We start from the raw sequence: 13,796 nt of genomic DNA on the forward strand, positions 1-13,796 counted from the left end.
GTGTTATTATTATCCCCAGTTTACAGAAGAGAAAACTGAGGAACAGCACTTTAAATAACTTGCCTCAGGACACTCAGCAAGTGGTTTAGTGCTATTGGAACCCTGGGCAGCCTGGCCTTAGAGCATAGGGGATCTTATGCATCTTTGAACAGCTTTGGATTTGGCAGTTAGAGCACCAATGGCCCTATTGGAAGGCATTTCAATGGAGGGACAGATGGAAGTCAGGCTGCAGAGGTTGAGAATAAAATGTGATGTGAGAAATGGGGACAAGAAATATACTCCCACAGAAAAGATGTCTAGGAGATGAAGAAGAAAATTGTAAAGCAGAGATGTTCTTTGTTTTGTTTTTGTAGTAGAGATTTGATGATGAAATGTTGAGAGGGAGGTTCTGAGGATAGAAGGGAAGGGTGAAGATAGAGAAAAATTCAGGGATAATTGTGGGCTAAGCAATAATGTGTCAGACAAACCCCCAAACCCCTAATACTTACCAAATGCTCACTATGTGTGAAGACTTTATTAAAGATTTTACCTCATTTAATAGTCACAATAACAATTCTTTTCAGTACTATCATCCCCATTTTGCAGATAAGGAAACTGAGACCTGGAGAAGTTGAGTGACTTTCCATAGGGGTGGGAAGTGACTGCATGATGAAATAATCCAGTTATGTTTGATTCTGGAGTTGGAAGTCTCAATTATACCATACAGTCTTTCCCTAGTCCCATTATGAAGTTCTTAGTATCATCTATTGATGCACAGTTTTGTTTTGTTTTTCACTAAGATGAGTAGCGAGAAATTGTAACTGAGAGCCCAAGTACAACAATTAAATGTAAACAAGTCTAAGAGTCCATTGATCACCAAGAGGAAAAAATTCCTTTTACATAAATTCCAAAAGATGATTATAATATTTAATTTCTAAAATATTACTGGGAATTTGGCAAAAACAGCTATTTTTATTGTCAAAAGTTGCTTTTAAATTTATTTTTGGATTCTTACTGTTTTTTGACATAGCACTTTATAGGATATGACAGTCAAGACTGAGCCTGCTCCTTTTTTTTCTAGTTAAAGCAATATTTTTCTTAATAGATATAAAATATTGCTAGATAACTTGGCTGGCTAATTAAATTTTATTTTATTACTTTAATTGTAGACAACAAAAGCACCACAGGTGTATATGTTATAATTTGTCTGGATGATGGGTGTTCTAAATAAATGCAAACTTACTTCTCAAAATTACTAATCACTTCTGATTTGTTATTGTTTTTGCACATCTGGAAAACAGCAAAAAGGAAATTCATCAAAATAGGTCCTGGAATGCTCATGGAAGGGTTTCATTTTAAATGTTATGTTCAGATTGTTAGTATCTAGGGATTTCAACAATATCATTAAATCCAGATTCCAGAGTTATATAGGTTTACAAAGTAGCTCTATTGCTTCTAGGGCATTTTATTTTATTTTATTATTTTTTTATACTTTTAAAATTAAAGTTAATAGATCACAAAGAATGTTACATTATAAAACATAAAAAACATAAGAGGTTCCCATATACCCCACTCCCCACCCCCACCCCGTCATTTTTGTAAATTGTATTTTTTTGAAGATATATACATCACAAAAAAATGTTACTTTAAAAAATATAAGAGGGTCCCAAATACCCCCCAACCCTCTACTCTACTCCTCCCACACCAACAACCTCCTCCATCATTGTGGCACATTCATTGCACTTGGTGAACATATTTTGTAGAACTCCTGTACCACATAGATAATAGTTTACCCTGTAGGTCACACTCTCCCCCATTGTATTCAGTGGGTTAAGGCAGGTTATATAAAGTCCAGCATTTGACCCTGCAATATCATTTAGGACAACTCAAAGTCCCAAATATGCCCCTGCATCACAACTCTTCTTCCCTTTCCCTGCCCTCAGCAACTATACCTCAATGCTACAATTTCTTCTATTACTAGTCACAATAGTTTTATAGTAGAATACCAGTAAATCCATTCTAGTCCGTATTTTATTTCTCCATCCTTTGGGCCCTGGGATGGTGATGTCCACTCCACCTCTACATCAAGAGGGGGCTTAGATTCTACATGAATGATGGAGACAATTCCCCTGCTTGCGGTTGTTGGCACTCTTGATTTCCTGGTGTGGTGGCTGACCATCTTCACCTCCCTGTTAGCTGACCTGGGTAAATCCAATGGACCAGAGAGTAGGCATCACAACTCTGCTGAGGCTCAGGGCCCAGCTGGCACATGGGCAGTACAGAGATTCAAGACCCCTGAGTTTGCACCATCCCAAGTGCCAACCACAGATTCAGTAAAAGTGACAGAAGAGGCATATGTAGGAAGGTCACATCTGAGTCCAGCTCCATCACACTCAGGAGCACAAATTCCAAAGTAGGGTCCTCTGACATGACACAGAACTCCAAATCCATCTGCTATGACCATATACCCTGTGGATCTCTGTAGCCTTCAGGAGAACCAGCACCTAGGGTTGTACCTACTTTGGCTCTCTCTGGGGTCCTGCTGAGGTGTGCATAAGCATGACCCCTCTTATGACCTCCTGATTTGGTTTGCTCAACTTATTTCATTTAATGTGTCGATAGTATTTATTTTTCAAAGACCTTAGTGATACTCTTTATTAGATGGCTACCCTAGATATACTGAAGACTCTGATACCAAACTTGGAGAGTATAGCAGCAAAGAAAAGTTTTTGTGACTGCACAGGGCAAAGGAAAAATTTATATAGTACAACAGGGAAACTGAAAATCATTTCAGATAATCTAGGAAGTAAATAGAATCATTTGTGTATTTTAGGTTTCTGTAGGGATTGTCTGCCACCTCAAAAAACAACAACAACAACAAAATTTAAACTTCTGATGATATAAATATGATATTGGAGATAAGTAAGTTGACCTTAGATACATTTGAAGGTATTAGTGTGTTGTAAATGAATGGCTGTGGTTTTACGAAATAAACCCATTAACCCTTTCTTTGCTATTTTAGTTTTCCCTGTAATGGAGAGACATTTTTATTTTAGCTTCTCCTTTTAATAGGTTTCCTCTCTTGCGTATTATTTAAGAATACCTGACACTGACTTCTTTCCACATCTCCTTTCATACAGAGTAGTTACTTTTGCATTCATTTCCTAAATTCACTCTATTTATGCTTTTATTTGCATGGACTGTCTGGGAAAAATTATTAAATAAAGACAGAATAAACATTATCTGAAAACATGGGACAACTTGAACCATGAAATAAATCACTGAGATTTCTATTCTAGCAAGATAATAACCATCCTATTTATGTTCGTGGATGGGTGTTTCATGTGACTTGACAATAGTTTTATTTCTAGGTGCCCACATCTCTAGGTAGAGATGGCTATACTAAATTCCAGGGGAATTTTAAAATTCAATATTTGTTTTATACATTGGACAGTTTTTTCTAAAGATTTATGAAGTAAATTATTTCAGTTAATGAATAGATTCAGTTATGTTACTCAAGACTAACAGAAAATGTGGAGGCCCTAAAGTTCAGTTCTGTAATATAAGTATATTGATTATATTGTATGTGCTTGGTTTGCTTGAAGCACAACAACAAGGTCAAACTGACTTCTTGTTGAATGGGCTTAACCTTAATGTAAATGTAGCATAACATTAAAAATTTAATTATGATTGAGGTCTTACTCAGACTAAATGAAGTTATTGCTTATGTCTTTCAAAATAGTTGGGTTGGAAAATATCCCAGAATTATATGTGGTTTCCAGTGCATGGTTAATCAGTAATCATGCTTTATTTTTTTTAATTTTAATTTTTTGTTTTTATTTTTTTAATATTACATTAAAAAAATATGAGGTCCCCATATACCCCCCACCCCCCTCACCCCACTCCTCCCATAACAACAACCTCCTCCATCATCATGGGACATTCATTGCACTTGGTGAATACATCTCTGAGCACTGCTGCACCACGCGGTCAGTGGTCCACATTATAGTTTACACTCTCCCCCATTCCACCCAGTGAGCCATGGGAGGACATACAGTGTCCAGTAACTGTCCCTGCAGTACCACCCAGGACAACTTCAAGTCCTGAAAATGCCCCCATATCACATTTCTTCTTCCCACTCCCTATCCTCAGCAGCTACCATGGCCACTTTCTTCACGTCAGTGCTACATTTTCTTTGATTACTGATCACAATAGTTCATGAATAGAATATCAGTAAATCCGCTCTAATCCATACTCTATTCCTTCATGTGAAGTGGACATAACCATTCCAGTAATCATGCTTTTTGAGAAGCAACAACTTGTGGATTCCATTTTGGCTTATGTTATGATCCTAAGTAATCAATTAGTTTCTTAAATGCACTATTTTAGTCCTACTTTTCTGAGCAGTAGCTTTGAAAATATATAGTGAGTGATAATTTTGGGTTTTCTGCTGAGGTATTATCTGAATTTGGAGTGCATGATATGTGTAGGCTGCATTTTCTAGTAAGTTAAGACAAAGAATGTCCACTTCAGTTTTGAGTTCTAAACCCATTTCTAACCTGGAATGTGTCAGTCCACTTCTCTTTTGTTTACCTTATCTAAAAATGAATATTTATTTAGTTATATACATCTCTACTTCATTCCAAAAAAGTTCAAAGGCAACTATAAAAATGCATATTCAAAGAGATGAAAATGAAGAGATAGAGAATGTGGAACCACTAAACTTAAGTATCAATGAGATCTTTTTGTAATTGTGAAGGAATGATAAGTTATATAAGGTTTAAGAATAATGTTATTTATTTTGTGAATGAAAACAGGACTTTAGTGTTTCAGATTCTTAAATGTAAAGTTTGATAAACTCTAGTTTTCCTTTTTAAAAACACAAAGATATATTTTAGAGATAAAATTTCAACTTGTGTTTTTGATGTTTTCATTAGCACTGTGGAGTACAGATGCCAGTAAAATCCAGACAACTCACTTCAAACATTTAAATTCTTAAATGAGTTTAACTCTCCTTATGATGAAACAATTTCTTATCCTGAATCCTGAGAAAGCATTTTTTTTTAAATTATTACTTATCAACCTGGGAATTTTACCTTGTCTTGATTATATAATACCACTTATTTACTATTTTTTACTTTTTTATGGTAGAAAATTGGGAATCTGAATATCAAAAGGTATAAAATTCAGTATAATTAGTTTAGCAGGTTAGGTCATTGTGATAATGCAGCCAATATTCCAAGTTTAATTCTCTAAGGAACTACTTAAATTTAAGTTCCATGAAGGCAGGTAGAAGCTTTGATTTTCACAACTTAGATTAGTTCTTGGCACATTGTAAGACCACAATAAATATTTGTTGAATGAAAAAATATATTATAGTAATAGATAGATCCCAAATCTCAGTGACTTATGAGAACAGAAATTTCTTTTCTGTTCATGCAAAGTCTAAAACAGATGAGAACGGGCTCTTCTCCATTTGGTGACTCGGTAATTTAGGCCTTCAATATCTTATGATATGTCAGTTAAGATACTAGAGTATGGAAGGAGAAATGGTTGAGGCACAATAGTTGTTTTAAACAATTTTAATTCAAAATTATAGGAAAGTTGGAATATTAACATAGAAAACACTCCACTATAACCCTAGCAGTTACCCACATTTACCAACTTTTAACATTTTGCCACATTTGTTATATAATTCTCTTATCTATCATCTTTATCTATCTAATCTTTCATCTGTCAACCAGCTTATAGAAATTTGAGAATTGGTTATATACATCATGTTCCTTTACCACTTAGTACTTCCATGTTAATGTCCTAAGAATAAGGCTATTCACTTATGTAATCATATTAAGTAAACTGATCAAGTTAAAAAAAATTAACCTTGCTATAAAGCATATAGTCTATAATTCAATTTTTGAGGCATATCAGTTTTTAATTGCTTTCATGTTTAAGTGGCACCTACTACTCCTGTTTGCATCCCATTGGCAGATTTAGTCACATGGCCCTGATACAACTGCAATGAAGTCTGGAAAATATAGTGGACCACATGGATATTTACTGAACAATGTCTCTATAACAAATATTTGTTTAACAAATGAATGGAACCAGTCCCTTTAAATTTCATGGCAGTCTAAAAGTCCAGCTTTCCATAATCAATATAGGATTGTCTATTTCAATTAATATCCAATTAAGTTAAACTCTAGGTTGAGACACTTGATGACTGAAAGAGATTATACAGGAAGATAAGTTATTGATTCATTTCCTTTGATTTTCAAAGCTCTATTCCTGTAACTTATAAGAAATTCACATAATTTTTCTAAATTTTTACTAAACCATTAATATTACATGGGCTAGTAAAAAAAGAGAGCATATTTGGAATCAGAAAAATTTAAATCATTAAAAATTAAAAACTGGTGATAGCAATTAATAATTCTAAGACTTTGTGAACCAATTAATTAACAGCTCTGTATGCTACTTTCCTCACCTAATAGGGCTATTGTGAGTATTAAATATAATGTGTTTAACAGTAGGCTTAACTGGCTCACCTTTCTCCCTTTGTCATATTGAGAGGGATTATAAGTCATATAAAACATATTTTTGCTTCTTTTCTTAAAAAATTAACATACTGCCTCCTTGGTTCCAGGTTTAATATATATAGAATCATTCAACATACTCTTCCTTGAAGCTAAGTGCTAGAGGGAATTTATCTTTCCTATGACCTGGTATGATTTATGAGATTAATGAGCAGAACTTGCCATATGCTGTGATTTTGATGTTTTCCTTGTTTATTTCCTTTGGCATTGCAGAAATTAGTGACACTGCATTTTGTGCTCAAGGCAGTAGAATTTCTTAACTTAACTCATCTGGTAAAACTGTCATTTCCTAACATGCTTTATTTGACATTTGTTCTTAACACTGATTTAATGGTTTTATTGTTCCTATATATTTTCTGGTGAGCTGCACAAATCCTTCTTGGAACCATACAGGTTATAAATAATGAATAAAGGAAAGAATAAAATGGCTTGCTCAAGGTTTCCTAGACATTAAGTGTAGAATTTATCCAAACTCAGTGCTATTTTTAAAAAAGTAGATATGACTGTTCTAAATGGTTTTTTAGGCATGAATTTGATAAACATTTCTTATATTTGTGGTCATGGTAGAGTTGGAGAGTACTGAGCCTTCTCAGGCTGCACAAAGAGAACCACCAATCATGCGGTGGAACTTGTGGCCCTTTCCAAAGGCACTCTTGCTACCTGCAGATGTCAGTCCATGCATCACTCTGTGCTTGTGGACTGGCTTGGTGAAACCACTGATTGTCAGGATTTCTCCTGATAGCTTTATGGAATGAGTCAATGAGGATCATTTCAAAGGATTTATATGTGGATCTTCATCAGCCAAATAAGAATTCAGGACTCTCAGGGTCCTGAAATGGTGTGTCGCAGGCTTCTTGGCAATAGACTAAAGTCTTCCAGCAAACTTAAACTGTTTAACACCATTACGGACAGCCTTGCCTTAGGTTGCAAACTCAGGAATTGCATTTGCAGCTTCTGTTGTACGTGTGAATCCAGTAGATGACTAAACCTTGCTTGGCCTTGCATCCCAGTCTTTGCGTTTTACTGGGCCAGGTTGGATGGGGACCCTGTGGAGCGCACAACCTTGGGAGACAGCACATCATGTTGGACTACATCTTCTTCACAGCTCCTGGATGTACTTGTAAACATTCATCATGTCTTACTGAACTTGTGCAACAAGGAGGCAGGAGTTGCAAGGACTCAGTATCCCCGAGTCTGGATGACTGAGGCAAAAGGAGATCAGCGGTGATAGAGACACAAATGACCCCACCACAGCCTACCTGATGTCTGCCTCCAGATGGAAAGGTTCAATGCTATTTTCAGCTCTCTCATTCAAAAAAAACTAAGGAAGCTTAACCCTTAAAAATTCTTAAACCTCAATATTTCTTGCTCATGATCTGAATAACAGTAACACAAGACAGTCATCCACTAATGCAAATGGGGAGGGAGTACTTCTGGAATATAGGTTATTGTATTTGAGAAAAATACAATTTAGACACCTGCAGGATAAGATCAGTAATGTTTTTTCTTTCTAAAAACTCCATTGCCAAGGGCAAGCAACTCAACTGCTCGTGGGTATGGAACTCATTAAACCAGTACAGCACAGGATGCAGTCCTTTCACAGAACAGATTATATTCAGATTTCTTTTCTGCTTACCAAACTGCCAGTGACAATACAATCTTCTTTTAATTTAGCTTTTATTTTTTTGTGTGTGGATGATAGAGGGAGAAGAAGTGAGTTTGCTTTGAATTTTTGAAAAAAAAATTCTACCATATGGAAATAAATTTCAATAAATTTATTTCTATGGAAATAAATGTTGCCATTTAAATAGGCTTACTATCCAGTGGCATAATGAGTTTTATTTATTTTTTTTAATTATTTGATTCAATAGAATAGACTTGTTCTAAACCTATAGTTATTTTGAGCCATGTTGATCTCCAAAAGTTACCACTGTGTGTGGTGATTTAAAATGTGGTGGGGGTGATGGGGTTATTAATCAGGGTTTTGTCTAGGGAAACAGAACTGACAGGAAATGATATATATACATAAGTAAATATTATGACATTCTGAGAGTTATTATTTGAATTGGTTCATGTGACTATGGGAATGGGCAAGTCCAAATTCCATTGGGCAGGCCACAACCTGGGAACTCCCATGAAGGTTTTCATTGAATTTCCCAGGAGAAGCTGGCTGGCTGAGGTAGAGATGGAAATTTTCCCTTCTGATTGCTGAAATCATTGGTTCTCCTTTTACAGCCTTCAACTGATTGGTTGAGACTTCTCTCATTGTTGAAGGCCATCTCCTTAGTTGATTATAGATGTAGTCAATTTACTGATGATTTAAATTCACAAAATATACTCATAGCAACATCAGGCCAGTGTTTGCTTGACCAAACAATGGGACACCATAACCTGGCCAAGTTGACACATGAACTTAATCATCCCAGGAATGGTTTAAATAGAATATTCCTTCTTTATAATAAGCTGTTAACCTATATATAATTTCTTCTCAGAAAAAGAGATTCTCCATTTTGATAAACATTTATGTATATTTGTGAGTTTCAGACATCTCTCCTAGAAGTTTTCGTATAAATTTAATATAAATAGATAATGGAATGCTTATTTTAATGAGCTAATTGTGAGAACTTTGGTAAGGCTCTATATTGTACCTATGAGATGGAAAACACATCCCTGGGAAGTTGGCATCTGGGCCTGCTAAAGATGTGCTGATATCAAGTAGAGTCATCTGTGGCATTATTTTTAATATCCACATCTTTACTTGACTTCACCAGCATTACTCCCAGGTTTTGCCTCCCAATTAGCCCTCTTTGAATGGTAACATTTCTTACCTCTACTGTTCCTTAAACCAGTGATTCTCAAAGGGTGGAACTTGTAAGAAATGCAAATTCTTGCGCCTTACCCTAGTCCCACCAAATCAGAAACCATGGTGGGTACCATAGGTACATTTTAGAGATAAAAGTTTATTTTGAGCTTTGGAGCCATTGCAGGGAAGACTGCATGGAAGTCTAAGTATGTAATATATACTCTATTAAATATGTTCTGAGTTTTTAAAAACTGATTTTGGATTTGTAAGCTTGGAGCACATATGGGATCGGGGGAAGCTTCTCAACACAACACATTTAGCATCAAAGTTTTGGTTATGACAATCATTCAAGAAAATCATCATTGTGTCTTAGCTTAACTAACAATTAAAGTAGCCTTTTTGTCAATTATTTGAGATATGTTTAAGAATGAATATATAGTATTCTCTAACTTCTAGATTTCACCTGAAGGTTAATTCAGAACTCAATAAAGCTAATGCTCAAAGGAAATTGTGTGTGTAAGTGAGCACACACACACACGCTTGCACTCATGTTGGCACTTCTGTATAAATTCACAATCCTTATAATGATGTTTTTCAGACTTATGTGTCCTGGAATGGAGATAAAGGATTACCACATAACTTTTATTTTAGAAAATATGCCAGAGGATTAGGCATTTTATTTGAATAGCTTTTATTTGTCTCTTTTTGACTGGTAATTTTCTAGTTGCTAAAATTTTGCTATTAATATAATATTCTGTGTTTGTTTTATCTATAGTACAAACCTATCCCCAAGTCCACAGATAACATCTGCTTTATATGGACACCCCTGCCTGGGTGGTTGTAAAACTTATAGGGTATGTCTTGTAAAAATTATAGGGTATGTCTCAGGAGTATAAGCAATTGGTTAGATAAAATGATTTACTCCATTACTTGGCCAACCATTGACCTGTCTGAATACAGAGACCTTGGAAATCCTTAAGTCTGGCCAGTGAGGCTCTCCAAAATACTTGAATTTGAGGTATGGGGTAATCCTTGTTTTAACTAGGACTCTGCTTTCCAGGTTGTGCATGGCATGAGCAATGAGATTTAGCAGTTCATAGAGCAATAAAGTTCATAGAGCAACAATGCATGGAGCTAGTGCATCCCTGGTACAGATGCAGAAACATTATTTCTACTGCAAGTGTTTTACTTTCTAAATATCACAGGCAGAGCTGCATGATCTGTTCCACAATCTTCTGGCAATCTCTCCACTCGAATGTGTAGTTTTCAAACTTTAACATGTGTCAGAATTACCTAGAGGATTTATTAAAGTGCAGAATGCTGGTCCAAACACCAGAGTTCCTCACTTAATAGATGTGGAGGGCAACCTAAGCATTCACATTTCTAACAAGTTTCCAAGTGGTTCTGATGTTCCAGGGACCATACTTTCAGAATGATGCCCTTAAGCAATCTTTCTCAAAGTCAAATACTCAGATCCTTTCATCAGAAACCCTTTGGCTGCCTAATATGAAGATCCTCAAAACCTGTGCTAGTGGCCTCAATCAGCCTTTCTGGGGTGTTCTGCTGGTGATTTGTATTTTATCAATTTCCTAGGTGGTTTAGATGCACACTCACATCTAAGAACCAGTGAGAAGAAGGGAGGTCTGAGGATATTGTTAATGGAGGAAAACTTACGTCACGTCTCCTCTCAGATATTTACACCTTAAACCCATGATTTGGCATCTAGTAGATGCTCCATATATTGTAGCTGAATGAATTAATGGTAACGAATGATACAAGTGAAAAGCCCACAGCTAAGTTTATACCCAGTGACGAAAGACTGAATACCTTTCCTCCAAGATCAGGAACAAGACAAAGATACCCACCATCACCACTGTTATTCAACATGGTACTCGAATTTTTGCCAGAGCAATTAGGCAAGTAAAAAAAAAAAAAAGACATCCAAAATAGAAAGGAAGAATTAAAGTTTTCCCTGTTTCCAGAGAGCATCATCCTATATACAGAATATCCTCACAAATCCACAATAAAGCTCCTAGAGCTAATAAAATGAATTTGGCAAAGTGGCAGGGTACAAGATCAACACCCCAAAACAGTATTTTTTATATACACAAGCAGTGAACAATTAGAAGAAGAAATCAGGAAAAAAAATCCATTCAAAATAACAACTGAAAGAATCAAATATCTAAGAATAAATCTAGCCAAGGCTGTGATGAACTTGTACACATAAAACTATAAAACATTGCTAAAAGAAATCAAAGAAGACCTAAATAAATGGGAGGATATTCCGTGTTCAGGGATTGGAGAACTAAATATTGTTAAGATATCAGTACTACCCAAAGAAATTTATTAATTCAGTGCATTCCCAATCAAAATTCCAACAAACTTCTTTCTAGAAATGGAGAAGCCAATCATCATGTGAAAAGGTAAGGGTCCCCGATTAGCTAAAGACATCTGGAAAAAGAAGAATGAATTTGGAGGACTCACACTTAACAATCTTAAAATGTATTACAAAGCCACAGGAATCAAAACAGCATGGTACTGGCACAAGGACATATCTATAGAGCAATGGAATTGAATTGAGAGCTCAGAAATCAACCCTGCCTACTGAGTTTTGACAAGGGGCAAAGACCACTCAATTGGGAAAGAACAGTTTCTTCAACAAGTGATGCTGGGAAAACTGGATCCTCATTTATAAAAAACAAAACAAACAAAAAACCCAGGGACCCCTAACTCACACCTTAAACAAAAATCAACTCAAAATGGATCATAGACCTAATAAATATAAGGGGTAGAACCATCGAACTCTTGGAAGAAAACTATGTTAAGACAATAGTTTGTTAGGCTTTACACCCAAAGTAAAAGCAACAAAAGAAAAAATAGATAAATTGGACCTCAATGAAATTAAAAACTTTTTTTGCCTCAAAGGACTTTATCGTGAAAGTAAAACAGGCTACATAATGGGATAAAATATTTATTAGTGCTTAACTGAGGATTCTACATAATAGCATTTTTGCTATTAATGAGAACAAATGAAGTTTCCATTGTTCCCTTCCAATTTACCTGTTTACAATAATTAAAGCAAAACATTATTTTGCATCTTAGTCTTTCTGAGAAAGGGTTGTAGATACAATCTTTTCTTTCCTCAAATGGCTATTTTAATGGATGATCAGGTATTGCCTCTGATTTACCTGAATCCTGAAGGACCTAAAATAGTCTCTAGACCAGTATAATATAGTGTTTGCTCTATAAATGAATGATTTTAATGAAATGTTTCAGAAAAGATTTATCTAATTCTTTGTTATTGAAAAAAGTTCTTTTGCATTTTATTATACATTCTCCATATAACCTTACATGATAATCTTTCATATATACATATATGAAATATGGCTTTTATAATGATGATAAGTGAGTAAATATGAGTAACCATTAAAATAACAGGCTTCTCGCTACATCTCATTATCATTCTCATTTTTCACTTGTCTCATGGTTTTGTTCTTCATTTTGACAGGGATTTGATAAACAAGTGGATGTGTCATATATTGCCAAACATTACAACATGAGCAAAAGCAAAGTCGACAACCAGTTCTACAGTGTGGAAGTGGGAGACTCAACCTTCACAGTTCTCAAACGCTACCAGAATCTAAAGCCTATTGGCTCTGGGGCTCAGGGAATAGTTTGGTAAGTGGATAGATGCTAATGCAGTTCAAAAAAAATTTTTTTGTATGTTTTCAAGAAAAGAGGGGATAGGTCATAAGACAACCAGCAAAAAACCCCTCTGCAACCTAAAGAGGTATAAATGGTATTTCTAGTGTCCATGAGGGTTTTACGGTGCATTGTTAAAAAAAAAAAACCTATTTAGAAAAAAGAAGTATTGTAAAAATATGCTTACTGAATGTTTCCAAAATGGTAAGATTTTTGGGTTTCCTTGGTAACCATTCTTTTATGAGTTTTGATTGTCCGGTTGAAATGATGACAAGTCCAGATCTGAATTTGTTGTCATAAATCTCTTGCTAAATAATGATATCAAGTTAATTGATAAGCATTTCTTTTCATTAACTTTAACTTATAATGCAGCAACCAGATGAGTTTAGTATGGACTTATTAGTGTAATAATTTTCAATCTTTTTGATGGCTCAAATGTGTAAGTAAAAATTTGGGGCATGTACCCTAAATTTGTATATTTATTTTAAGATACGTATATTTACTGATTTATAAAGAATAATTATTTATTGAAATATAATTGTTATATAAATTACTGGTATAGTAATTATACACATTTTAAAACATTTTAGATGATAAAATGAATAAATAAATATTTTAAAATATATTTTTAAATTCAGTCATTTAAAATGCTATTTTACTGTAAGTAATGTGATAGTGTTCATTGTTCTCTAAATCTTGATTTTATTCTTTGTAAAACA

General features: G+C 34.8%; 1 protein-coding gene and 1 pseudogene across 12 annotated transcripts in view; one reads left to right on the plus strand and one right to left on the minus strand.

Moving 5' to 3' along the window:
• MAPK10 (mitogen-activated protein kinase 10) overlaps positions 1-13,796 on the plus strand; it is a 366,398-nt gene that overhangs the window by 217,678 nt on the left and 134,924 nt on the right. For all 12 annotated transcript variants that reach the window (XM_004472694.3, XM_058296116.1, XM_023582861.2 and 9 more), the window contains exon 4: positions 12,884-13,053. In XM_004472694.3, coding sequence (XP_004472751.1) covers positions 12,884-13,053 — 170 coding nt within the window. The remainder of the gene's footprint in view (positions 1-12,883; positions 13,054-13,796) is intronic.
• On the minus strand, positions 7,058-7,704 carry LOC139437333 (large ribosomal subunit protein eL15-like; annotated as a pseudogene).

This window comes from Dasypus novemcinctus, chromosome 1 (genome assembly GCF_030445035.2).
Source record: "Dasypus novemcinctus isolate mDasNov1 chromosome 1, mDasNov1.1.hap2, whole genome shotgun sequence".
NCBI lineage: Eukaryota > Metazoa > Chordata > Mammalia > Cingulata > Dasypodidae > Dasypus > Dasypus novemcinctus.